Source organism: Heterodontus francisci, chromosome 1 (genome assembly GCF_036365525.1).
Source record: "Heterodontus francisci isolate sHetFra1 chromosome 1, sHetFra1.hap1, whole genome shotgun sequence".
NCBI lineage: Eukaryota > Metazoa > Chordata > Chondrichthyes > Heterodontiformes > Heterodontidae > Heterodontus > Heterodontus francisci.
Window position 1 is genome coordinate 119550946 of NC_090371.1, and position 27999 is coordinate 119578944.

The 27999-nt window shown below is 39.4% G+C and overlaps 1 protein-coding gene across 4 annotated transcripts in view; it reads left to right on the forward strand.

Annotated features, from left to right (window-relative positions):
* The first annotated feature begins 6288 nt into the window (after positions 1-6288).
* The window catches only part of dlc1 (DLC1 Rho GTPase activating protein), a 527354-nt gene continuing 505643 nt past the window's right edge, over positions 6289-27999 (forward strand). The window contains exons 1-2 of one of the 4 annotated variants that reach the window (XM_068034855.1): positions 6289-6305; positions 17711-18854. In XM_068034855.1, the coding sequence (XP_067890956.1) occupies positions 17844-18854 (1011 nt within the window). In that variant the 5' untranslated portion in view covers positions 6289-6305; positions 17711-17843. Of the gene's footprint in view, positions 6306-6664; positions 6930-17710; positions 18855-27999 lie in introns of those variants that run through there. The other 3 variants (XM_068034845.1, XM_068034837.1, XM_068034864.1) reach the window with 3 other exon arrangements.

Sequence of the window (27999 nt, forward strand, 5' to 3'; positions counted from 1 at the left end):
TCAAACTGTACAGTGAAGTGCATGTTGTCATGGAAGGAATGGATGAGACTGAGGAGCTTTGGTGGATAGCTAGCTTTTCCCAAAGTCTTGTAGAGCCCAGCTCTGCTGACGGTGTCGAATGTTTTAGTGTGATCTGTGAAAGTAAGGTAAAGGGTTATACTCATTTCTCTTGTAGCTGGTGTTTGAAGATCATTTCCAGTGTAGATCTGCTGGCACGGAAACCGCACTATGCTTCCGGGTGCACTCAGTCTGCAAATAGAAGGAGTGTTTTAAGTATGACCCTCGCAAAGGTCTTCCCTATGATGCTAAGGAGTGAGATGCCCCTGTAGTTGTTGCAGTCTCCTCTGTTGCCTTTGTTTTTGTATAGTGTGATGAACCTGCAGACAGCATCTGGCAAAGGAACAACTTTGTCCACAGAACGGGAGGTTACCGCAGCATGCAATTGTTCCCCCATTGCATCCTTCCCTTCGGCAACAAAGAATACCTACCACATCAAGCAGTCTACGCTGCATGCCAGTGCCAAACAACTGATGAATGCTATGTTTGCAAAAGGTAGTACGTTAATTACAGGACATTGTAGATGGCACCCATTTGGGCATCAGGGTTTTTTCTATCAACCTCATAGCTTACATCAACAGAAAAGACTTGCATTACTTGCATTATACATTATAAATGGCCTCTATCCAGAAAGTAACCACAATACCTTTGTTATGCAACGTTCCACACTGCAAACATTATTTGAAGGGGAAAAAACATTGGGTGGATAGGTCTTAGGAGAACAGATCAATCCTCTGCATTCATGGCTGATGACCCCACTGTGAAATTCATTGACAGCAGCAGAGCTTCTTGGTTTGGACGCCTCAATATCTGTTCCTAGGTTGCCACCTCCACCTATAAGAAAAGTGCACTATACAGTTTTGGTATAATGAAGAAATGCACGCAAAAAGATAATAATTGTGCACAATACTTCAAATGGTAACACCTAGGAGGTGTAATACTTTCCAAATTAGGGTTGTGTTATGATCAATGGGTCACACACAATTAGAAAATTGAGGCCTTATCTTTACCTTTCTCCTGATATTAGCAAATGTTTTCCTTATTTGGAGAAAAGTACAAGGGATCTGGTTTACTGCATTGACTCAGTTGTGAGCATTCCCTGGTAATTTAGCCTAGCACTTCAGTGCTGCACTGAGGGAATGCTGCATAGTTGGAGGTGCCGTCCTTCAGATGAGACATTAAACCAAGGTCCTGTCTGCTTGTTACAATGATAGAGGTAGATGTTTACAATTCTACGGTACTATTTGAAGAAGGACATTGTGATATCTTAGTGTCGCGAATAGCACTGTCTCTCAGCTAACATTGCAAAAAGCAACTTACTGGTCACTCATATTACTGCTGGTTGTGTGACCTTGATCTGTGTAAAAATAGCTGCTATGTTTGCCTACATAACAACAGTCACTGAACTTCAAAGTAACTTTGCATGAGTTTGAGACCTTCCTGGGAGATGTGACAAAATCATATATAATTGCAACTCTTTTATCATTCCTAGTACTACAACAGCTTCATTTTGGATCCATGGTGAACTGTTAATAATTACATCAAAATGTTTTTTTTTCTTTTCTCACCTTCTTCAGTACAACTTCTCCATTTTCCTTATGTCCAATGGTTCAATGTACATTATTTATGTTTATTATTATGATCAGGTGAGGAGGGATCAAAGGGCTCCCCTCTATTTCCTCTCCATGTTTAACCGCAACAGATTTATTTCTTTTTTAAAGTGGACATCTTTGCCAATTCAGTGAGTGTTTAACTATTTTCATGCTATGATCATAAAAAGAAACAATCAGACAGGGTTTCTTGTGTTTAACAAAGAAAGAGGTTAGCTTTATTGTACTTAAAACAATTGAAGTAAAATAATAAACTACCCTCCAACCTTCACACACACAAATGCAAACACATACACACACCCACACACAAACACACCCTCGAGGTTCACATACACGCCCAAATAGGGGAAGGATAGATTGGTCAGATTAGTGTACAGTGCAATAAAAAGGGGTATGCCGTCTGTGGAGGTTGGTGACTCGGCTGACTTCAGGCTGAATTCGGTGGTCCTGAGGCTTCCGGTTTACAGATGGTCCTCCTGGAAACAGTGATGCAGATGATTTCCTTCACTGGGTTTCTGTCTGAAGCAGTGATAGGGCTTGGTGGTTATGGCCAGCAGACAGGGTTCAAAGCTTGTAAGGTGGACTGAAGAGAGAGAGAGGGAGGAGGAACCCCATTCTGTTGTCAGTCTCTAGCTGCTTGCAGATCTTTACAATGCTTTAATATTGTGCATACTATTAACTTGGTCACACAGCTTATTGCAATCAGCACATGCTAACAGTGTATTCGAATTAGCTTGTTCCACGTTACTTGTGAATAATCTAAACAACAATGAATCAGAAATAATGCCCATGGGACTGTACAGATCACTGACTCTCAGTTCTTTGTTCTGTTTTGATTGCTAAGCCAATTTACAATTTAATTAGCTGTTTTTCCATTAGTTTCACATGTTTTCATCTTCCATCAGTCCCTAAATCAGTAACTTAGAAAATAGCTTCTAAACATGTGGGCCCAGAAATTCTGTGGGAATTCTCCTAATTTACTGCCATAACTTTAGTGGGGGGTGATCAGAAACCTCAGAGAAATGACAGAAATAGATAAAATGAGCATTGACACGGTTGAGAAAATGGTTAAAAAGGTATACGGGATCCTGGGCTTTAAATAGAAGCATAGAGTACAAAGGCAAAGAAGTTATGATGAACCTGTATAAAACACTGGTTCAGCCTCAACTGGAGTGGTGTGTCCAATCCTGGACACTGCACATCAGGAAAGATGTGAAGGCATTAGAGAGAGTGCAGACAAGATTGATGTGAATGGTTTCAGAGATGAGAGGCTTCAGTAACTTGGATAGTTGGAGAAGATGGGATTGTTCTCCTTAGAGAAGAGAAGGTTGAGAGGAGATTTGATTCAGGTGTTCAAATCATGAGGGGTCTGGACAGAGTAGATTGAGAGAAACTGTTCTCAATGGCAGAAGGATCAAGAACTAGAGGGCATCAATTTAAGGTGAAAAAATTCAGGGCTACGGGGAAAGGGTGGGGGTGTGGGATTAGCTAAATTGCTCTTGCAGAGTGCTGGCATGGACTCAATGGACCAAATGGCTTTCTTCCATGCTGTAACCATTCTATGATTTTCTGATTTTATCTGGGGGTTCCTCTGGTCTCCCACTGAAGTAGGAAATTGAGAGAACCCCTCTGGAAAGCCCATTGCTTAGTTACCTCTTCCTCTTATCTGAGACATATCTATTAATATCATAAAATGTTACAACACAGAAGACCCATCAAGCTGTACTAGCTCTGTGAAAGAACTATCCATTTAGTCTCATTGCCTTGCCCTTTTCATTTTCTTTTTTCTATCTTTATCGACTTCCTTTTTAAAAGCTATTCTGAATGCTGCTTCCACCAATGTTTCTGTTCTATCAACCCTCTGCGTGAAGATAATGAATGCTTCCTATGTGAATCAAGTGCTGAGCACAAGCATCTCTTTTTCTGCCAACCCTAAATGAGATTGTGGTATAAAAAGATTGTGATCCATTCCGCAAAGAAGGCATGGATCAGCTTTGTCAAAATCTAAATCAAGGCTGAAACTGTAGTTTGCTAGCTGTGTGTGGAAGACTTTTGTTAACTTAATCCTTCAATTGCACTGGAGCTTAGCTTCTCCTCCCAACTACCCCAGTCCTGAAGCTGTTGAACAACAAATTCAGTGGGCTACAAAATGCTGGCCGAAATATTCTGCTTTTGGGGAACTGGGGAGCTTGTTTGCTAAGGTGGGAATTGCACCCGCAACAAATCGACACTAATACCCTGGATAATTATTTAGCTCAGGGTCATTAGTCTGATCATGCAGACCTCCCGACCTCTGCCAGAAAGTCCACCTGAAGAGGACACAAACGAATGGTTTTGGAGGCCTGCTGCACTATTGCTTAGATTTTTTTTTCCTCACGTAAATAACAAGAGCATAGTCAGTTCTTTTAAGCTTGGTTCTATTCTTTATCTTTGACTTTGTTTTCTTTAATTTGTTCTACTACCAACAGCAGGGTTCCACTGTCCTTCTGTGACTGTTTACACCATGATTAACAAATAGAAATTCCCATGTGCACATTTTTAAATATAAAAAAATGGAATCATAAGGCTAATAGAATGTTGGCCTCCATCTCAAGGGGCCTGGAATACAGAGGAGAGGAAGTTATACTTCAGTTGTACAAAGTCTTGGTCAGACCCCATCTGGAGGACTGAATTCAGCTTTTGGGCACTGAACCTCAGGAAGGATGTATTGGTCTTGGGGGGAGTACAGTGATATTCACCAGGATCTGTCTCAGTGTTTGCAGACATCTTTCAGAATCAAGCCCCTTGTCTACTTCAGATACTGTAGAAAATTATTCGATTATTTGAGAAAGTTCAGGTGTTTAGTAGAGATACATTGCATAAAGTGTGATATTCTAATGGGATCATGGAGTGCGTAAACACTTTATTCATTAGGAAGCTGTGACATTTCTGCACTGTTCTAGATTGGGGTAGAAGAAATCTGTCCTGATGCAAGGTTATTGCAGACCATAGAACCAAAATATGCTACACCAGGAATTCAAGCATTGTAGGAATGGAAAAAAAGACATTGTTTGGAGAGGGGTGGGGGTGGGGTGGGTGTAGGGAGGCTGGTTGCAATCAGAAATTACTCTTTTAAGGATCTTTTCAAGGTGGTGAAAATCTTGAATGGGTGACTATTGATTGAGTGTATTTTTGTGGAACTCGTGGTACTGTGTTCAACATTTGATTTTTAAACAGCTGAGTGAAAATGTCTGTGTAATGGGTATTTTGTTATATCTATACACATACATATATATAATGCACATATATATACATATATATACACACATATATATCCTTTGAAGGAAAAAACTAACATTTCAAAATGTATTTATGCAATTTATTTGTGTACTTTTTCAAATGTCCTCATTATTGAGCCAATTTTACAGTGGATCTGGCTTTAGCTGAGAGATAGCTTTGCTTTTTCTTATATCCAGAAGTCACTTACATCTTCTGTAAATGCTGGGCCATCTGTGCTATGTTATGTTTGGCCTTCCTCCCACCCACTATGAGATTCTTTGCAGTTGCTAAGTTCAATTGGTGTTTGGAAAAAAACTCAAAAATTGATTCTGATGGTAAAATGGCCCAATACATTGTTTACATTAAAAGGAAAGAACAATATCTTTAAATGCACCTTGTCATCATCATTATCAACAGTGAAATTCATAATCTACATTTTGAATATCGCATTTTATATAATGTCCCACTTATTTATTAACTATATTCTGATTTATAGCACCAAAACAAATTAACATTTTCTAAATCATTGAGGAAATTAAACAAGGTTAAATTGAATCCAAATTTCATTGCAATATTAATGTTCTGTTCAGTCATCTTTCTTCTCATACAAACTTTCTCTCTCTCCTCACAAGTTCAGCTAAATCTTGTAGCCTATAGAATAGTAGCCAGAACAAGTTACTGTTTTGAGCATCAAGCATTTTTACAACACCTTTGACAATCCCGTTAATTTCTGAACTATGCAGTTTCCATGTGAGTGATAATAACATTTATGAATTTAAAACAGCACCGTGGATGACGTGATGCTGTGTTTAATTCCAAAATGTCATTCTATGGTATGTAAAGGAAATTAAAGCCATGATCACAGCAAGAAAAAAAAATGAACAGTGCACAAGTAATCCTAATGGTTCATGTTAAGAAGTGTATGTTGTTGCCTTTTATACAATATGTAATGCTGGTGCATTTATTTAGTCGCACACAGTTACTGAACCGCATGCTAATTAGAGTTTTAAAAAAATGTGATCCGCAATAGCTTAGTTCTGGCTTTTACAAAGGTGCTTGTCTGCTTTTAATCAAGACCAAATGGTGAACATAGTTCCCAGCCTGAAAGTCGCTCGGAGAAACAGAGAGGAAGTTGTTCAAGGAAGAAAAATATGGGGAAAAAAGATAAACAGATGATGGTTTCAGAAAGTCTTTTCATAAATGTGGATACATAAGCTGTGGGCAGTCCTAGTGATCCAATTCAGGCACTCTGTCAAACTGGAAAGCTCTGTTGCTGTGTGTTTTATGTCAGCACAATTCTAATATGCTCAAGATGGAGTTTGCCCTTGTGAATTTACATTGTTGGTGGTTATCTGTTGCTCTGGAGGATTCTCAGGAAAGGTAATAATGCATGTTATCCACTTTAGAATCCGTGACATTTAAATAAATAAATGAATACCACTACTACTATAGTAAGATAATGTCAGTTCCTATTTTAAGGAAACCTTTTGAGACTGAAGTGGATTTTGCACTTTATCCACTCCTTATGTTTATAACATGTTCGAATAAGAAAATACTGAATCTAATAGTTATACACAATGACTTGAATCACTATGCATCCTGCCATTACGGTATCTTCCCCTTTTGCATTCTTTTACTTTCTTGCGTCTTTTTTCTCATGCACTCACTCACTCACTCACACATGTATATACTTCTTGGAGGCAGGAAATAGTTTCCAGCCCGTCTGGGCCTGGTCATTGGGCCCCTTCACAAAACATTAGTTTCGTCTGAATTTTGGAGACAGGAGACGCTGGGAATAACTTGATAGGATTCGGTTCAGTTTAGTCTCATTCCTGCTGCAGTATGTGTGCTTTCAGTATCACACGCTGAACGAAACTGCTTGGAGTAGGTCATTGATCTCAGTAAAGCAAACAAGAGAAAACCTTTAAAACTTCTGTACTAGGATTGCGATCAGATTTTGGAATATAATGCTGTCAGTCATTTCTCTGGATGTGTGTAATGTAGGTAAGATTTTACTTGAATTTCTGTTTTACAGTAGTTCTCGTAGTACAAGCCTGTTAAAGCCCAGGATGTTAAAGAGGTCGATGGTGAAATATATTTTACTGAATGCGCGGCAGTATGAAGCACTGTTTAGTGGAGGAAATTATACTGGAATAATCAGTTACTTAAACTAATCAGAAAAACATTAATAAGCACAGTTTGAGATGTTCAGATTGTATCACAACCCATTCAAAATCTGTAAGAAAATTCTGTTTACAATTCTAAATGCCATCAAGCTACCACATAAAAATATGCAGACTCGTGTCATGTTTCTCTGTAAAAAAAGACATATTTTCAAGTTACAGATGAATAAAGATATCGCATGGTCTCTGTTACTGGTGTCTTATGTACAATAAAGTGCCCACAGCTCAAAAGATGTTGATACTTGCGTACAATGCCGCACTTACTCTGCTACGTACTTTTGATGTATGTTTGAAGCTATAGTTGTTCCATGGTTATCCTATTTTACAAGCCGCTGACATTTGGTAAAGTACATTATTTCACAATGGGTGCTTTGAGCATGTGATATCAGTTTTTTTACTACTGTTCAGCTGTTTTGTATCTGTGTCTATGTATCTTACTGAATCTAATGGATTATCTGAGAATGAGTGGTCCATCTCTCCACCATATCAACCAGGTCATTTAGAAAGTAAGAAGAATGCAATTTAGCCTTGATAACACTGGTTATCTTAAGATTGATAGTCTACTGATATTGAAGTCTGTGGTTAGCATTTCTGAGATATTAAGATAAAGAAGCTTGACCTTTGGGAGGTGAAGTGTTTTGTAACTTTATTGTTTATTGTTATTCTTCTCCTTGGCATATGTTCATATGTTTGTGTTCCTAAACCAGATTCTCAGGGGGCAAGTTATGTTGTCAATTTTGATTAAAACAAATGCATTGGCTCCACCAATAACTCAACGGGTAGATTTGTTGCCCAAAGTGGAATCAAATCTGCGTTCCCTGTTCAGTCCCTGCTCTTTACTCATCTCAGCTGGGGTAGCATTGGAGACTACAAGTGCTCCAGTGCCCTTGGGCCAGGAAGTGGACAATTTTGCTGGGATTCCCATTCCAGATTGCTATCCATTAAATCCTGCTGGAATGTGCATGTGTGTAGACATCAAGCAAGGGGACAATCAGTTTTGGAATTAAAACAAGAAATGCTGGAAATACTCAGCAACTCAGGCAGCATCTGTGGAGAGAGAAGCAGAGTTAATGTTTCAGGTCAGTGACCCTTCTTCAGAACCCTTCCTGAAGAAGGGTCACTGACCTGAAACGTTAACTCTGCTTCTCTCTCCACAGATGCTGCCAGACCTGCTGAGTATTTCCAGCATTTCTTGTTTTTTATTTCAGATTTCCAGCATCTGCAATATTTTGCTTTTAATCAGTTTTGGAATGTGGTCACACATCTACCAGGAAGTGGATTATGGCTTCATTTTATGTATATATTTGACCATACAACAGTAATTGCAAGGTGCCCTCAATTGCCAAATAATCTGCAACACTCATTGTGTAAGCTGACATAGGAAAAGTTGCTGGAAGATAGCCAGCATCATGGTATAATACTTCAGCAGGAATCAGTGGCTTCAAGAGAGAAAATTAATTAGCACTAAAGAAAAAGCAAAAAGTCATTCAATTCTTGGAAAGAGAAATTGAAATAACCCAAACTGTGTCAGTTCAGGTCCCCTGACTCCATTTGAACCACTTTGAACCTGCATCTTTAAAAAAAATTGTGGTGTCCATGTACAAGAGGACAAATGTCTGCGTGGCAATATTTCAAGCATCCTGCTGAGAAGTTCCTGTCTGTAGCTGGAACTTCAATAAAAACCAATCTTTTTTATATCTACTCCCTGTTCATGTCTCAGGATAAATATAGACTGCCTTGCATTGACGATGCAGCCATTCATTCCTGATCATCTAGTGGGAATACGAGGAAGTAGCCTTTAGGCTGGTAATGATACTGTCTGATATAGACTGCTGGTCATTACCCATGATTATTTGCATCATAAAATAATTTTACAGAGCAGTTACAATAAGAATACAATAAGAAGCATGGGTAATATTTGTCACCATTTTGGACTGACTACCCTGATTTCAAAATACAAATTGCAGATTAGGATTTGGCTTCAGAGATAGCATAAAAGTTAGAAAACCTTCCAAGGCTCCAAATTTCTAAATTCTCATCTACATGCCTTGTTTAATATTCAACCTGCCATGTTCACCATCTCTCTTGACCCCTCCACTATCTAAATTATCAGACAGATAGTGCAACATCCAGAACTAGATGAGCAGAGATTTCCTCCAAACAAATATTGGGAAGACTGAAGCCAATGTCTTTGGTCCCCACCACAAACTCTGTTCCCAGCTACTGACTCCATCCCTCTCCCTGGTGACTGTCTGTGGCTGAACCAGACCGTTTGCAACCTCGGTGTCATGTGAACCTCTGTGAAGCACCTTGGGACATTTTATTACATTAATGGTGCTATATAAATATTTATTTATTTAGAGATACAGCACTGAAACAGGCCCTTCGGCCCACCAAGTCTGTGCCGACCAACAACCACCCATTTATAATAACCCATATTCCCTACCACCTACCTACACTAGGGGCAATTTACAATGGCTAATTTATCTATCAACCTGCAAGTTTTTGGCTGTGGGAGGAAACCGGAACACCCGGCGAAAACCCACACGGTCACAGGGAGAACTTGCAAACTCCACACAGGCAGTACCCAGAATCGAACCCAGGTCCCTGGAGCTGTGAGGCTGCGGTGCTAACCACTGCGCCACTGTGCCGCCCATATAAGTTGATGTTGTCCTGATTTGAACTCCTGAAATAAAAATGAAAGCACATTTCGTAACAATGAAAGTATGGCACAATTAACATATGCTTTGGAAGGATTAATTAATTTGTACCTTGTTACCAAAAGAACATATTAACGTAATCATACCTTAAACTGTTAATGTCAAATGTTATTAATTTCCGACATGCACTGGAACACTAATTTAATTTCTAATACCAAATATTTGAAATCCTGATCAATTTTATTGTCTTTTCTGGATTATTCTCTATGTTCTTTCCTCTGATGATATCATGGTTTGAAACTTCTATTAACTGTTAAAAGTCATGACATTATCCAGTTCACAAAATAAGAATAGAACAATTTAAGGCATAAATTAGAGATGTTGAACTTTTAAACATTACTTTATTCAGTGACCTATTAGCTGTTAGAATTTTTATAAGATGCTATGAGTTGAGGATTTGATTTATGGGTAGACTACAGTAAGAAATCAGCTTTTGATATGGTAAGACCTACATTTATACAGAACCTTATTACATTGAAACTTGTCACACATGAATTACTCCTCGAGTGCTGTGACTTATTATTTAGCTAAATGTTGCCACCACTCTTCACCAGTAAAATTTTTCACAGCAGTGACATGAATCATAAGTTCATCTGTTTTTTCATTTGGTACGACCAGTTGGAGGAGGAATGTTGGCCAGGACACTGGAAGAACTCAGAAGAGCAGCTTTTCTTTAAATAGTGCCATGGGATCTTTAACATCTACCTGAACCATCGAACCTTGGCTGGATGTCTCATCCAAATGTAGCATCTTCCATAATGCAACATTCCCTTAGTACTGCATTGGAGTGTCAGCCTGCATTGTGAACTGAAATGCTGGTATGGCACTTGAAGCCATGGCCCTCATGCATATTTTTGGAATCCTTGCTGTTGATGTTTGATTATTTAGTGTCACACATAACTCTGAGTGCTGGAGAACGACTCCAGATCTTTCTCTAAATTTTCTCCTAAAAATTTGAAATTTCCAAATTTTACATGATCATTTATGCTGCTATAGCAAAGGAAATACATGCATTTCAAAAGCTGCAAAGCATTTTCAGAGCTGGGAGAGTTAAGTACCAGACAATCCTACCAGGCCTGGAACTTTGCTCATACATTCACTGATCAAACGTTTGATGTCTGTTAAAGGCAAAGTGCTAGCATATGTGCAAGTACATCAGCAAAAAACCATGTCGAGTAAATGTTAAGTAATTTTGATGTATTAGAATCCCACATCTGTGAATGCATTACAGCTTCTGTTTTACAGCAGATAATGGTGCATGGCTACACCTCTGTCTTCCTTTCAAGCTGCTGGCTGTCAGACCTCCTGTCTGTACCCTGTTGTATGAAGCCTGCAGCCCAGTGGTCAATTATAGCTTATGCCTGTGCTCTAAAAAAGCATATCTGAATGTGGACTAATAGTCTTATGAAGAATAAATGGTGACAGTCCTTATGTAGAAGTTAGTGTGTAGAAGAAGTAACTGATCTCCACAACCTTGACTGCTTATTCGAGCGAGTTTGTTCTCTTTTCTTTCCTTGTCCCTCCTGTCTTGCAGGCACTGACTCTTGCTGGGATATAATTGCACACAAGTGCCAGTGGCTCTCTAATACCCTACCCAAGTAGCCATTCTTTATATGTGTGAACCCTGTGACTAAGTGTCAACAGATTAAGGTGGCTGTGGAGGACTCACTGCTGACCTCTTCTGTGCCCTTGGCAAAGGTCAGTGGATAGTGATTAGGAGCGGAAATGCAACCCATGGTTTTGTTTTTTGCTTTCTTTCTGTGGCGATCCTGAAGTCAATTTTGGTATTTTCACTGCTCCCCTGGCTGGGATTAGCTACCTCAGCACAAACCTAAGGTCTTTAATTCTTCAAGATATGAGAAAACAATTTGATTTTTGATTTATTTAGATATACAGCACTGAAACAGGCCCTTCAGCCCACCGAGTCTGTGCCGACCATTAACCACACATTTATACTAATACTACACTAATCCCATATTCCTACCACATCCTCACCTGTCCCTATATTCCCCTACCACCTACCTATACTAGGGGCAATTTATAATGGCCAATTTACCTATCAACCTGCAAGTCTTTTGGCTGTGGGAGGAAACCGGAGCACCCAGAGGAAACCCATGCAGACACAGGGAGAACTTACAAACTCCACACAGGCAGTACCCAGAATTGAACCCAGGTCGCTGGAGCTGTGAGGCTGCGGTGCTAACCATTGCGCCACTGTGCCACCCTTTTGCTAAATAATTTTCATGAATGTAATGATCCTTCAAATGTATACCTGCATTGGACCTTTCCTGAGATCCAATTGCAATATTTGTAAATGTTATGACAATGCAGCTTCATTCTCAGATACCAAGGTCACCACAGTTAGCACTATATTGGGTGGAGTGGCTGAGCACAGCACAGAAAAGTGAGGAGCCATTACTTCCCCCACCTACTTCTAGTGTATTTTTCAATAAAAGAAGAAAAACATTGACCTTTTTAAAGGATACTTCTCTTGCTACAAAGTGGCTTCTGGTTTGTGTTGTTTTTGTTCAGAGACAATGGTCCATAAATTCCACATTTGGACATGAGCAGACAAATGCTTAATGCATACATGTCTCTCCCCTGTCAAAAAAATACTCCCATAAATTCCTTCCTCCTATCCATTTCCAAATGCTGATTTATAATTTACACAGGAGCTTTTGCTAAACACATTTAGGGTTTGAGCAATTGTTGTTGACCAGAAGAAAAATTACAATTTGAATCATAAGTCACCTTGCTTCAGTCAAAGCTGCATGACAGAATCTTGAAAAAGAGTAGAATCAGAATCAGAATCACAGATTTGTAACCGTGCAGAAGGAGGCTATTCGGTCCATCAGGTCTGCATCCTCTAATTAAAGTAACAAGCGCTTAAGCACTTTACTGTCCAGATCATTCTTTTAAAAAATTATGGTAAATCATTTTGTTAAACTTGTAAAAGCATTTTTGAGAGTGTATATTGTCTTCTGAAGATATGTACCCTTGTTTTTCCCTTTATTCCAACTTGCTGGTTCTCTTCCATCTCCCTCCTCCCTTTTGGCCTCATTTATTATGTGCCCAAGCAAGAACGTGGTCTCAGTCATTCTTTCTCCCAGGCCCAAATCAATGCTTTTTCTTTCTGGTTGCCAAGAGGAACATGGGAGTAGCCAATGGAGACTCTCCATTTGATTTTCCCTCTGTCCTGTGGGGAGATGGCTGATCTCTCCTTGGCATTACTCCTCAGTTGCTCCACTGGGAATGGGAACACAACAAAATGGAGGGTTAAACCTCTGCTTCCTGGTGCCACCTATGCATAGTTTTTTTTTAAACTCCATTGTATCAGCTGATGCCTACTGTTTTGAAATTAGGTCTTCGAACACAACACTATCACACTTATTGGATAAGATTACGTTTTATTAAAAAACTTAATTCATCCATTTTAAAACTGTTTCTTACTGGAAGATGTCAAGGGTAAACATTCTAGTGGTTTCTTCATTTAACAGGGTCATTGATGATAAGCTCAATTTAAGGTAAGTCAGCTTCTTTAATAATAACAAAACACATTACCCAGTATGTTGCTGTATATATATTTACTCAGCTGATTGAATATCTGTCTTTTACATTTATGCAGTTGCTTTTATTGGAACCAACTTCAGCCACTTAATATTTCCACACATCATTTGTACCCTATCTAATGTATATTTTGTGTTTTGGGAGGTTACAAACTCGTGAGGTAAGACAAGCATTTAATTTATAGAATCAATTATGAAAAGATGTATCTTAGAAAATCGCCTCAGCAAAGAAGAAATGCTTAAACGTGAAAGTTGATCTCCAAAAATAGAATTTTTGAAAAGTTTTATGAGACAAACATTCGAACGACCGTGGACCAAGTGAAATCAATTCTTTAGTGAATAAGATGCCAAATTAATAAAAGCCCTCATAAATCATTGCAATCAACATAGCACTCCTTTTTGTGAAAAAGGTCATAATGCAAATTGTGTTGGCTGGATGAACAAAAGCCTGCATAATCCTTATGGAATTCATACATTTGTGATCTGTGATCTGTATGGCTTTGGCATTTTCTTTCCAGTGTTTCAAGTCCCAAAGGATTGGTTGCATTTCTTATACATCCCATCATTTTGAAATTACAGTCCCATGAATAGAAAGCAGGAAACAGAGGAAGAGTCAATATAATGCTGGTCAAGTTGGGTTGAGTTTTCTTCCATTAAGAATGTCTGTTTAGATTAATATTTTATACTTTTTCCATTCTCTGTTCAGATGATAAACTTTTAACAACATTCTGGTATGCACAGCCTGTAACCACGCATACCAACCAGGGAACTAACTTGTAAGGAAGTGCTGGCATGTACGGAACTCTCACGAGAATGTTTATTCATGTTAAATGTCTTTGCTTATATTAGATATGCTTCTGCATGAACCTATTCCTGCACTCAATGGACAATCTCTCAAAATGTTCTTGCATCTGCTTACCGCACTTACTTTGAAATTATGTTCTAAACCCACTACCCAGATGTCTCCAGATGTCTCCAGATGTTCTTATAGAATTTAATTTTAAGGACCTATAAAATATTATTCTGGATTTGCCTTTTTAATTCCCATAATTAACTTACATATTTCCATAAAATCACCTCTCAGAGGCCTCCTTTCCCGGCCAAGTCTCTCCATTCTGTTTTCATAACTTAGATCCCAGCACTAGGGAGCAACTTCGTAACTCTTCTCTGCACTGCCTTCAGTGCTTGTATTTCTCCCTTGTTTCTTAGAGACCAGGACTGGTATGTACAGTGTGATCTGGCCAAAGCACTGTACAGTATGAGCATGACTATATCTGACTTGTATTTTACTCTTATGATGTAGTTCAATATTCTATTGGCTTTGTTGACTGCTGTTCTGTATCAGTTCAACATATTTAGTATTGAGTCCTCTTACAATTTAATTCAGAACACCATTTGTAGAGCAAGTATGTCACATACTGTTTCTTCCTATGTACCATGCTTTGTGCTTGTCTGCATTAAATTCCACCTGTCATTGCTCGATCCCTTCACATATTTTGTCCAACTCATTCTATAATTTCCAAGCTGCCTTTTCTGAATCCACTGCTTTCTCCCAGTTTGGTGTCATCTGCAAATTTGACTAATGTGCACTCAAAGTTCAAGTCATTGATATAAATTAGAAATAGTGATGTTCCCTACATTGAGCATTGAGTCTACCCACTCAGCACCTCCCCCACATTGACATAATTCCTCTAACAAATATTTGTTTTTTACTCTTCAGCCAATTTCTTAACAGTCCCATGGTTTCTCTAAATTCCTAGTATTATTTTTTATTTGTTCATGGAATATGGGTGTCACTGGCAAGGCCAGAATTTATTGCCCATCCCTAATTGCCTTTGAGAAGGTTGTGGTGAGCTGCCTTCATGTACCACTGCAGTGCATGTGGTGTAGGTAGACCCATAATGCTCTGAAGTAGGGAGTTCCAGGATCTTGGCCCAGCGACAGTGAAAGAACAGCGAATATATTTCCAAGTCAGGATGGTGTATGACTTGGAGGGCAACTTACAGCTGGTGATGTTTTCATGTGCCTGCTGCCCTTGTCCTTCTAGATGTTAGAGGTTGTGCATTTGGAGGATGCTGTTGAAAGAGCTTTGGTGAGTTACTGCAGTGCATCTTGTAGATAGTACACACTGCAGCCACAGTGCACCAGTGGTGGAGGGAGTGAATATTTCAAATGGTGGCGGAGGTGCCAGTCAAGCTTCTTGAGTATCATTGGAGCTGCACTCATTCAGGCAAGTGGAGAGTATTCCATCACACACCTGACTTGTGTAATATAGATGGTGGACAGACTTTGGGGAAACAGGAGGTGAGTTACTCACTACAAAATACCCAACTCTGTTCTGCTCTTGTAATCTTATGTCTTTACATGGCTGGTCCAGTTGCTGGTCAATGGTAACCCTGAGCCTATGTTTTTATGGTGGAATTTCATCAAATGTCTTTTAAAAGTCAAGGTACACCATGTTAAAGGGCTTTCCACAGGTCAGTTGGGTTAGGAAAAATAGGAAGATAGGAGCAGGATTAAGCCATTCAGCCCATCAAGCCTGCTCCGCCATTCAATGCAATCATGGCTGATCATCCACTTCAATGCCTTTTTCCCACACTATTCCCATATCCCTTTATGTCATTGGTATTTAGAAATCTGTCAATCTCTGCTTTAAACATACTCAATGACTGAGCTTCCACAGCCCTCTGGGGTAGAGAATTCCAAAGATTCACAACGCTCTGGGTTGTTGTTTCCTCAAAAGAATTGAGGAGGTTTTTCAGGCAGGATCTCTTCCCCCTCCCTCCCTTCTGTGTGTTGTTAAGGTACAATAACAACTTGCAATTATATAGCACTTTTAACACAGTAAACATCCCAAGGTGATTCAGAGGAGAGTTATCACACAAAATTTGACAAAGAAAATACTGGTCACATTATTATGAAAAAAGTCTTCGAGATATTCAAATTGTGCAGCTGTATGATAAAAAATATATTGTTGTTAACCACCAGATTATATGTGTCAAAGTGCTGCCTCCTTGTACCTTTGTAAGACTTTGTTTTTCAGTCTGAAGTCAGTTGAATAGTTATTGTTGGTATTTGATGCCACTTGGGTGTTGTCACTCTCTAAAACTAATCATCTGAAACATGGCACCCTTTTTGTAAAAGCTTACTTCTAGATCTAAGAAAGGTTTAAATATATGCCTTTTTGTGATCTTTCCTTAAAACATTCCTTCAGATGTGTAGCACTTAAATTATATTTTGGGCAATGATCTATTATCATTATTTAATTGCACCTTCACTCCAACATTAAGAACAGAATAATTCAAGAAACATGTTTGCAGTCGTCATTCATCAAAATCATATTATCTTTCATGGGAAATGGCAGAAATGGAATATGGATTATTGTGGAATATACAGGTACAGTAATATAGTGGTTATGTTACTGAACTAGTAATCCTGAAGCTTGGACTAATAATCCAGAGATGCGAGTTCACATCCCACCATGGCAACTGGAGACTAAATAAATCTGGAATAAAAAGCTAGTATCAATAATGGTGACAATGAAACTACTGGATTGCTGTAAAAACCTATCTCATTCACAAATGTCCTTTAGAGAATGAGATCTGCTATCCTTACCAGGTCTGGCCTCTATGTGAATCCAGCCCCACAGCAGTGAGGTTCACTCAAAACTGCCCTCTAAAATGCTCAGCTTTACCAAAACTGCTAAGGAACTAATCCACACAGACTGCAACACTTCAAGAATGCAGCTCAGCACCTTCCCAAGGACAATTAGCGAAGGGCAATAAATGCTAACTTTGACAACGACATCCATATCCCATTAAATAAGAAAAATTATCCGTCTACTATGACTTTAAGAAACAGTTATGAAACTGTACTGGGAATTTACCATGAAGAATTAATATTGGCAACAATAGTACCTAACTAGCAATGACACCATCTAAACTATTATGACCTCACATATTATCATTTATGTTTCTCAATGAAAAGAAATGATTAAGTCGATATTAATAAAATACAGATACAAAATGTAAAGTTTATTTCTTCAGTCATGTTCATTATTATTGCGTTCATATAAGCACATGAAGCTCTTTCAGTAATCACTTTCAAATAACTTTTGTTTCATACATTTTAATACTTAAATGTCAGCACATGTTCTAGTGAACTGAAGGTCTTGACATTCATATGTAAGTTTTGAAAAAGGCAATATTTATCACATTTCTGTGATGAAAAAGATCTTGGCGCAGAATATAGTGACTTTATCTGTGCAGATGCATTTTTGTCAAACCTCTGAAACTGTTCTTTTCTTTGCAACACAGATTCTGTTAACATGGCTTTGAGAAACAGTAACTGCCAAGGGTCCTTTATCATGGAGAAAGTCAATGGGTCTCCCTGATTTTTTTTCTCTCTCTGATGTACGCCTGGAAAATTCTGTAACTGGATTGTGATGACATGTCTTTAGCGAATAAGAAAAGAAGCTGGGAAGATCATGTGACCAATTGGCCTGGCTTTTCATTTGATTCTGTTGATTCTGGTGCAGTCTGTTGTCATGGACTTGTGACTGATAATCTAAAACCAAGTATGGAAAGCAATGAAATATCAAAATCAGACAAGAAGGAAAGGTTTTCCAGTATTTCTTTACCAGAATTTTGCCATAACTCTGATCTTCAAGCAAAGCTACGGTGTGACCCTAGAAGAGAAGTGGATGAAAATGATAATCATGGAAGTGAGGAGTACATTCTGCCATTAGAAGCAAGCACAGAGACTCTAGTCCATGTCTCTGATGAAAATTCAGATCTCAGTTGTGAGGAAGATTATGTTGCTGGAGAACTGCAGACCTCAGGGAATGAACGAGCAGCTATTGAGATATCACCATTAGAAGAGATTGAGCAAGTGACCAAGAATATATCTGAGAACTTTAAAATAGATAATGACCCTGATTATGATTCAGTTCCTGAAGAAGAGACAAAAGGTGACGAGAAAACAAGTGAGTCTGAACACCTAAAGTCTTCTGAGGAATTAAATCTGAGGGATTTACCAAAGAAAGACCTGGATAAGGGTTTGGATGTAATTATTCCAACAGAGGAGCTTCTCCACACTGCAGTTGTTGCACAGCAGCGTCGAAAACATGATGTGCCAAGGGATGAATGTGATGGGGAGGTTATGAATGATATGGCTGAATTATCTCTTCATTCATGTCTTGTCACTAATGGTGATGTACAAATGACATCAGAGGTTACCCCTGTGAATTGCATAATTGTATCTCAGATATGCTCAAAGGAGAGTTTGGATCAACATTTTCTGGAGGAAATCAGTCTAGATGTAGGACAAGCTGAAAATGATTCTGATACCAGAAATAATACTACAAATGTTTCAAAGCAGAGCACTCCAATATTACATTTACAGGAAAATACAAATAATTATAATACTGCAGATTGCACCATAAAACTCCGAAAGAGAAAGGTAAGAAAATAATCTTTTAATTTACTCCTTGATTTATGATTGATTAATGATATTAAATCAGTTTTTACATTTATATCCTCATTATAATTACCTTTGCTGCCATCTCTGTACTATAGTCAGTCCACATAGATTGAAGTAAGATTTGAGGTTAAACAAGGAAGGAATTTTTCCATTTGTGATGTCTATTTGACACTGAGAAATTGCACATTTAAGCATATTGGGGCTAATTTTAACTTTGGATGATTATGTAAAATGGTACTATTGAATTGCTTGACTCGCCCAATTTTATATACCATTGACTTTAATGGAAAGGAAATTGAACCTAGTGTATCGTGGGCAGCTCATTCAATATCGGCCATTTTACACCACCACCCAATGTTAAAATTACCCCATTCTATGCAAATTCCAATGCTCCATCTCTGTGCAGCCGGTCTCTATTCTATTGATGGAAATGTTGAGACTCTGGTATTATATGACGCAGAATATACCACATAAAAGATGGACCAGTAGTGGACTGCTGGGTTTCCAACTATAGTTATTAATTTTAAGAACCAACCCTGTGTGGTAGTTTAGCTTACCTGGTATCAGTATCAGAGTTCCATGCCCTCATGGTTGGGTCAGTCAGCAGAGTTTTATTCTACAAAAGTAAAAGGCCCCAGGAGGGAAAGGGGAAAAGAGCATCTAAACAGCTGAACTAGTCAGTCATACATTGCTGTTTGTAAAACCTTGCACGGTGCAAATCAACTTATAGTGTTTACTCATAGAACAAAAATGATTGCAATTTATAAATAATTAATTGTCTGTGAAGTGGTTTGGGACGTTCTGCAACACATGATAAGGTTGTTTCATAAATGCAAGTCTATTCTTTCTTAGCATGACAAACCCCTATTCTGTTATAGTGTGCTCAATTGGACAATCAAAGAATGACATTTCCAGCAGCCAGTAGCCATGATGACATCTTGATGTAGTTTGATGTGATGTATATCATTCATTTAGTATTTGGCGATGCAAATAAAAATGTGGATAGAACATGTCTCTTCTCCTCCGCATTTCTTCGATCAAGGTCTCCAGTGCAGCTTTGAAAAACCTTGGAGCCCATTGTCTCCCATATGTGCCCTAATTACATTGTTTTCCATGTCAAAATGAGTTCCACAGTGACATCTGAAGTGATTTATGACTTTAACCTCTTATCGGACTAAACCAAATCAGGAGTACATCTCTATGAATCTCCTTTAATTAAGTTCAAACCAGATAAACTCTTATAGACACTTACTTTGGGTTCGAAGAATTGAACTAGTTTTCCCTCAAAGAAAGAAAACTAACAGAGAATATTACCATCTTTCGGATAGCCTATTTTTAATAATTATGGCTAAGTCATAAATATCCCTAATATTATAAGGGTCTGGGAAACTCTCTTCAATACGTATCTCTCCACTTAAAGAGACACAGAGAGGGGGTTCTTGTAGTTGTATACAGAATGCTACATGAGATGATTTATTAGCTTTTATATATTTATTAAAGAATTTAACATGCAATACACTTTTAAGTGCAAAGTATAGTACAATATAAAAGATTACTGAGAGATGTAAAACATAATCTTATTTCTAAAATAGAATCCAAAAGTTCAACCTTGACAATGTTACAGCAAAATATCTTAGAATATCCATCAAAATTCAAAATAAATTGTTACCTTAAATTCCCCGAGTAAGCTTCCTGCTTAACAAGACAAAACACTCTCAGTTAAGAGCAGAATTCTCTTGTCATGTAGTCCGCCATTCTTACCATAGGTTGAGTAGCATAGATGAGGAATTTCAATACCACTGATATTCTGATTCAAAACTCTCACGTTTATACTGTTTCTAATCTATTAAATCATCTTTTGGAATGTAGGTGTTACCTTTCTGTGTGTGTTTTTCCTGCTTTCGGTATCCATATATGGTAATATCATTACTTATTCCCAATTATGGTAATATCATTAGCTACTTATTCCAATTAATTATCTGCTGTGAATTCCCTTCTCATTAAGTTGTGAGCTTTTATCTGGTCAAAATGTTTGTAGTGTTTTATAGTCCTACTAAGACTTAACTTTATAAATGTGTTTTATACTTAAAAGATTTTTAATTAAATTTGTGCAGTAACTGTTTTTTTTTCCTTTTTGGGTTAAATTAGGTTTACGTGGCATCTTTGTTTTGTAGGTAGCATTTCATCTAAGATGGTTCTTTGATGGTACCTTGTCAGGTACCTTTAAGTCAGTCTGTCTATATCATTAATATTATCAACTAATTCGGATTATAATTATCAGTAGGGGACATGTATAGCATCTCTCATTTAACTTCAAAGGTGTTTCTGGTACACATTCCATTGTAACAGGGATGTTCATGGATTTTTAACTTTGCCCTTAAAGGGAATTTCAGTGAGTCTTCAAAACTGACCATTTAGTCACTCTTTAATTCTAAAAGGTATAATGTATGAATTATATCTAAATTCTACCTAATTAAGCCAATTATACCTATATTTCATTACAGTCCAGCACTTGGTCCAATCATAACCCTTTAAATAGTGCAGGCTAGTTTTAACTGGAGCTAGCTTCTCAACAGCACAGTTACCGGTTACTGCATGCTGTGATCATGTTAGTTCGGCGGCAGTACGAACTTGCCATGCTACCTGCATCAGAAGCAACGATGGAGGTTCATTCCACATCATAATCCCTATGCCCATTTTTGGGGGGGGTTTGAATTTCACCCCTGTTAATTCAATACTTCATTAAAATCACTTGTTCCATTTACCCAATGGATTGTCTTCTTTAAATGTGGGGATGTTATGATTATTGTGATTTTCTGTCTGGTGCTCTTTCACAATCTGTAATAACAGTGTATTAGGAAGAACAGGCACTGCCTGCCAATGACTGGAAAATCCATCCGCAATGAAAGTTCAAGTGACGATTGGTTTTAGATCCGAATATGGTCAGATCTAACATCCTGTTTAAACACACATCTTGTGGACTTCTGGTACCAATGTGAATCTAGCATCCACCAAAAAACCTAAAGTTAACAAATGTACTGCCACAGCCCCGTTGTTTTCACTTTTCCGTTGTTGCTCCTGTCTCTCTCAGTCACACTCACACTTCATGCTGACAGATACATAGCACTGCTTTTAAACTTTAAAAAGTTTCAAGTTTTTTGAGTCCAATCCCTATGCTGTCCCCAATGTAAATGACAGAAAACTAGTTGTGTGGTAAGACAAGCTGAGAATGAGAACTGTTGGTGCAGTAGCGGCTATTTTCCCCCAACTTTCAGCTTGTCAAACTACTGCAGTATAAACATGATGGTTTTGCAAGCTGGCAGGAAAACAGATGCCAGATTCATCGAATGACTCTGACATCCAAAGAAATGAAAACAAAATACATTCAGTCAATATGTATCTTCTCCCAATGTATTTTCTCAATATTGACCATCACGAATGGTTACAACATAGAAGGAGGCCATTCAGCCCGCCGTGTCTGTGCCAGCTCTCTGCAAGAGCAACTCATCACTTCCCCCACCACACTCTCAGACACACTCTCATAATGGATACTTTTGACTTTCAATTCTCCTGATTACATTAAAGCATAGTTATAGGCATGTAATAATCAATCAATATCTAACCTGTCAGGAAGTCATTAGTAATGATTAATAGGCCACCCACAAGACCACCTTACAAATTCCCTTAGCAGCAGGCAATATTAATTAATAGCAGCTCATCAGAGAATATTACAGCTACTTCTGATTCATCCCAACAGCTTTTTTAAAAACAAATTGATAAAGGGCCAAGACCCGTAAACATAATAGCACCAACATTGAAAAATGCAGTAGAGGAAATGAGGTAGTGATTAGTTGACATCAAGCTTAGGTTTTAAAAGTCATCAGGTGATAGATAGCAGGGAAGACATAGGTGGTAAAGAAGTCTACAGTTTTAAGATTCTGGGAAAGAATGAATTAGCAAAGGAAGAGTTACAATTATTAACAAAGTTAGTTGCTTTTTAGTAATACTGATGAGCAAATTTAGAACTCAGAAGCTTTTATCACTTCTGTTCTGAAGAAGGGTCATTGACCTGAAACGTTAACTCTGTTCCTCTCTCCACAGATGCTGCCAGACCTGTTGAGTATTTCCAGCATTTCTTGTTTTTATTTCAGATTTCCAGCATCTGCAGTATTTTGCTTTGAGCTTTTATCACTTATTCAGTGCAGCGATTATTTATTGTAACAGCAAATCATTCTGTCATAAGCATGGTCCTAGATACCTTATACAAAACCTAGGTGAACTCCACAAAACAAGCGTATGGTATTGTAGTGGATATGTCACTGAACTAGCAATGGAGGCAATGACTAATTAATGCAGGCACATGAGTACAACTCTCAACATGGCGGTTTAAAAAAATTGAATTCCGTTTAAAAAAGAGAATCTGGAACTAAAAAGCTGATCAATAAAATTGACCATGGGCTGAATTTTACCCTCGTCGGACGGGAGCTGTCCACCGACCGAAAAGTCGATGGCGATCCGGCCTCCGCCTGGCCTGGGGATCCAGTTCAGATTTTATGGTTCCCAGGCCTTTAATAGATCTGAGGCGAGACTTCCACCTCATTGAGGCAGGAAGTCCTGCCTAATGGAGCTGCTGGCCAATCAGTGGGCTGGAGGCTCTTAGTCCCAGCAACAGCACTGGGAGCGGTTGCCATTGCTAGGATTGCAGCCCAGCTTCGGGAAGAAGAGGAAGGATGGCCCTGGGAGAAGGTAAGTTTTAGGGGCCTCACCAGGGGAGATCGGTCAGGCCCCGGCAAGGCAAGGGTGATCAATTGGGGGGTGAGAGGCGTGCTGAACATTGGATGTGGTTGGGGCATCAGGGGAGGCCCTCCGTCTGGCACAGAGTGCCTGACCAGGAGGGCCGCCCACCGCCCCCCCCCCCCCCCACCGTCAGAGAGCCGCCTGCTTTTGTCAGGCGGCTTTTCTCGGGCCTGGGCCACCCGACCAGCCATGGGTAAAATCCCCGTGGCTGCGGGCGAAGGCGTGGACATCAATTGGCCACTTAAGGGCCTTGATTATCTGGGGCGGGCAGGCTGTTTCCTGCCGCCGCCCCACGTAAAATGGCAGCGGAGGCAGGAGCAGGTCGGGAACGGCACCCCAGCCTCCCACTCTATTTTATGCCCTCACCCTGCCACCATCCTGCTCTTTGGTGTGGGGGGTCCGTAAAATCCAGGCCCATGAGTCTATTGGACTGTCATAAAATCCCCACTGGTTCACTGTTGTCGCTTAGGGAAGGAAACCTGCCCTTCTCACCCTCTCCCAGCCGATAAGTGACTCCAAGCCCACACCAACTCAAACGGATTTATCAATGGCTTTACAATTTACATTTCTAATTATAAAGGGAAATAAGGAAATGGCAGAGACATTAAATGGTACTTTGTATCCGTCTTCACCAGACTGTTTGCAACTTTGATTTTATATTTGACCCTGAGATGAGCTTCCAACCACATATCTGGGTATCCATGAGCAGCAGAATTATGTTCAGCCACAATCTGTAATCTCATGGCCCAGTATATCCCTCACTTGACCATTACCATTAGCATGAATAGAGGATTGTTTAAAAGACAGAAGACAGAGAATACGTAAATGGGTCATTTTCAGATTGGCAGGCTGTTACTAGTGAGGTTCCACAAGAATCAGTGCTAGGTCTTGGTATTTGATGGATTTTCCCGTCACTTCGATGGATGAGTGTTCAGCAAGGAGACTGATTATGCACCATTTAAGTTGGTGTCATCTCATATGCGATGTTAATCCAAATCTTGATTTGCAGAACTGATTGTAAATATTACATATGAAATCGCTGTTGGAGGGTTGGGTGCAGGCACTGGCTTTGCGGCGTGCTCGCTTGTCCTGTAGGGACCTGACTCTGTTCTCCTCAACTGTTGAGATTCTTGATGACAGAGACTCCTCAAATTTGGATCTGCCCATGATTGTTTTTTCCTATGCTGTGGGGTCCAACTTACAAGCTCTGCGATTGGCTTCCAGAATGTCTTTATATCTAAGTTTGGGACGTCCTGTGGTGAAGGTTCCCATGCTCAGCTGGCTGTAGAATACCGCCTTTGGTATGCAGGAATCCTCCATGTGAACCGTATAGCCGAACCAGTGAAGCTGAGCTCTAATGGGCATGCTCTCCGTATCAGGTGTGCGGCACTTTGCGTGAGCTTTGGTCTTAGGGATTTTGTCCTGCCACTTGATGTTGCAGATAGATGTTAAGCAGCAAAGGTGGAATGCATCTAGTTGCTTTATTCATAGAGTCTTAATCTGAACATTCTATTCAATTTGAGAAAGGAACCATTTTTAATAATTGCATTATTACTGGTCTGATTTAAAAAAATTAAACTCTATCTTTACAACTAATCAGTAAGAATAGAATATATAACTTAATTTAAGACCAACTTCGTTTCAACAGGAAATGAATTCCTACTCACAGCTCAAGCACTACATGCAAAAAATTTCCAGATAATCAGTAACACTATACTTCCTTTGCATAATTGATAAATGCAGTATGTGTTAGATCATAAATGATAGTCCTGCCTACAAGGATTTACTGGTGAAATAAATTTAGAAAGTTGGAAGTCTGAAATGCGTGCAAGTTTTATAATGATATCACTATTTGATATCAATCACATGAATTCACGCAAGTATAAACATGCACCAGGCTATTATAAGAACACAAGAAAGAACAGAGCTGTATAAGAGCATTCAGACCATGCAAAATGGTTCCTTGCACAAACCTTAGGCAATTTTCTTACAATTGACTTGACTCACCTTATTTGAGGGATAGTGGTGAACAATCACAGGTAAAACCTCTAAGCAGATAATGTGATGTGAAGTTTCTCCCTGACCCATTTAAATAGCCTAATAATAAGAATATCTGCTGTCAGAAAATAAAAACATTTCTGCCAACAAGCCTATCCTCTTTTCAACTGATTTCAATTTTACCTCTACGCTTCCTTGCCAATAAATCCCTGCTCTCACCACAAACAAAACACGTTTGCCCTTGAACTGCTTTCTGCTGCTTACTTCAATGTTCTTTTCTGGTAACTTACTGAAAAAGCCTGTACCTTCCGTGTTAAAAAAAATCTTCCTGCCCTTTTTTTTAACAGAGTTTTTTTAATTTCTGCCCCTAATATTTTGTTTGTGTCAATCTAATAACAATCTACATCAGTTGTAATTATTAACTTACACTCAAAGGTGTCAACGACTGCATACAATTCAAATCAAATAGATGAATACAGCAAGAATTGAATTAATTGTGACCTGTATTTTTTTTATTTGTTTCATGGGATGTAGGCATCACTGGCCAGACCAGCATTTACTGTCCACCCCTAATTGCCCTTGAGAAGGTGGTGGTGAGCTGCCTCTTGAACTGCTGCAGTCCATGTGAGGTAAGTACACCCACAGTGCTATTAGGAAAGGAGTTCCAGGATTTTGACCCAGCAACAGTGAAGGAACGGTGATATAGTTCCAAGTCAGGATGGTGTGGGCTTCAAGGGGAACTTGCAGGTGGGGTGTTCCCACACATCTGCTGCCCTTTTATTTATTTTATTTATTTATTTAGCAATACAGCACTGAAACAAGCCCTTCGGCCCACTGAGTCTGTGCCGACCATCAACCACCCATTTATACTAATCGACACTAATCCCATATCCCTACCACATCCCCACCTGTCCTTACATTCCCCTACCACCTACCTACACTAGGGGCAATTTATAATGGCCAATTTACCTATCAACCTGCAAGTCTTTGGCTGTGGGAGGAAACCGGAGCACCCGGCGAAACCCCACGCAGACACAGGGAGAACTTGCAAACTCCGCACAGGCAGTACCCAGAATTGAACGCGGGTCGCTGGAGCTGTGAGGCTGCGGTGCTAACCACTGCACCATTGTGCCGCCCCTTGTCCTTCTAGTTGGTAGAGGTCGCGGGGTTGGAAGGTGCTGCCTGAGTAACCTTGGAGCGCTGCTACAGTGCATCTTGTAGATGGTACACACTCCTGCCACTGTGCTTCGGTGGTAGAGGGAGTGAATATTTGTGGACGGGTGCCAATCAAGTGGGTTGCTTTGTCCTGGATGGTGTCGAGCTTTTTGAATGTTGTTGGAGCTGCACCCATCCAGGCAAATGGAGAGTATTCCATCACACTCCTGACTTGTGCCTTGTAGATGGTGGACAGGCTTTGGGGAGTTAGGAGGTGAGTTACTCGCCACAGGATTCCTAGCTTCTGACCTGCTCTTGTAGCCATGGTATTTATATGGCTACTCCAGTTCAGTTTCTGGTCAATGGTAACCCCCAGGATGTTGATAGTGGGGGATTCAGCGATCATAATGCCATTGAATGTCAAGGGGAAATGGTTAGATTCTCTCTTGTTGGAGATGGTCATTGCCTGGCACTTGTGTGGCGCGAATGTTACTTGCCACTTATGACCCCAAGCCTGGATATTGTCCAGGTCTTGCTGCATTTCTACAAGGACTGCTTCAGTGTCTGAGGAGTCGCAAATGGTGCTGAACATTGTGCAATCATCAGCGAACATCCCCACTTCTGACCTTATGATTGAAGGAAGGTCATTAAGGAAGCTGCTGAAGATGGTTGGGCCTCAGACACTACCCTGAGGAACTCCTGCAGTGATGTCCTGGAGCTAAGATGATTGACCTCCAACAACCACAGCTGTCTTCCTTTGTGCTAGGTACGTTTCTAAACAGCGGAGATTTTTCTCCCTGATTCCCATTGACTCCAGTTTTGCTAGGACTCCTTGATGCCATACTCGGTCAAATGCTGCCTTGATGTCAAGGGCAGTCACTCTCACCTCACCTTATTCACTGATTAATGCAGACATCATTATTAATATTGCTTAATTATAGAAATTAAGATATGATAAACAATACACTAAAATATGTCACAATTGTGATAATGATCAGTATAATTATTTAGTGAAAGTTTTTTTTGATTATAAATACGCCACAATAAAATACATAGTTTATAAAAGCCACATATTAAGATATCAAATACCACAAATTCCATTTTGGCAGGACCATAACAGTAACAATATTAGAAAAGAATACATCACATGCCCTTTACTGTTATTAATTTTGGT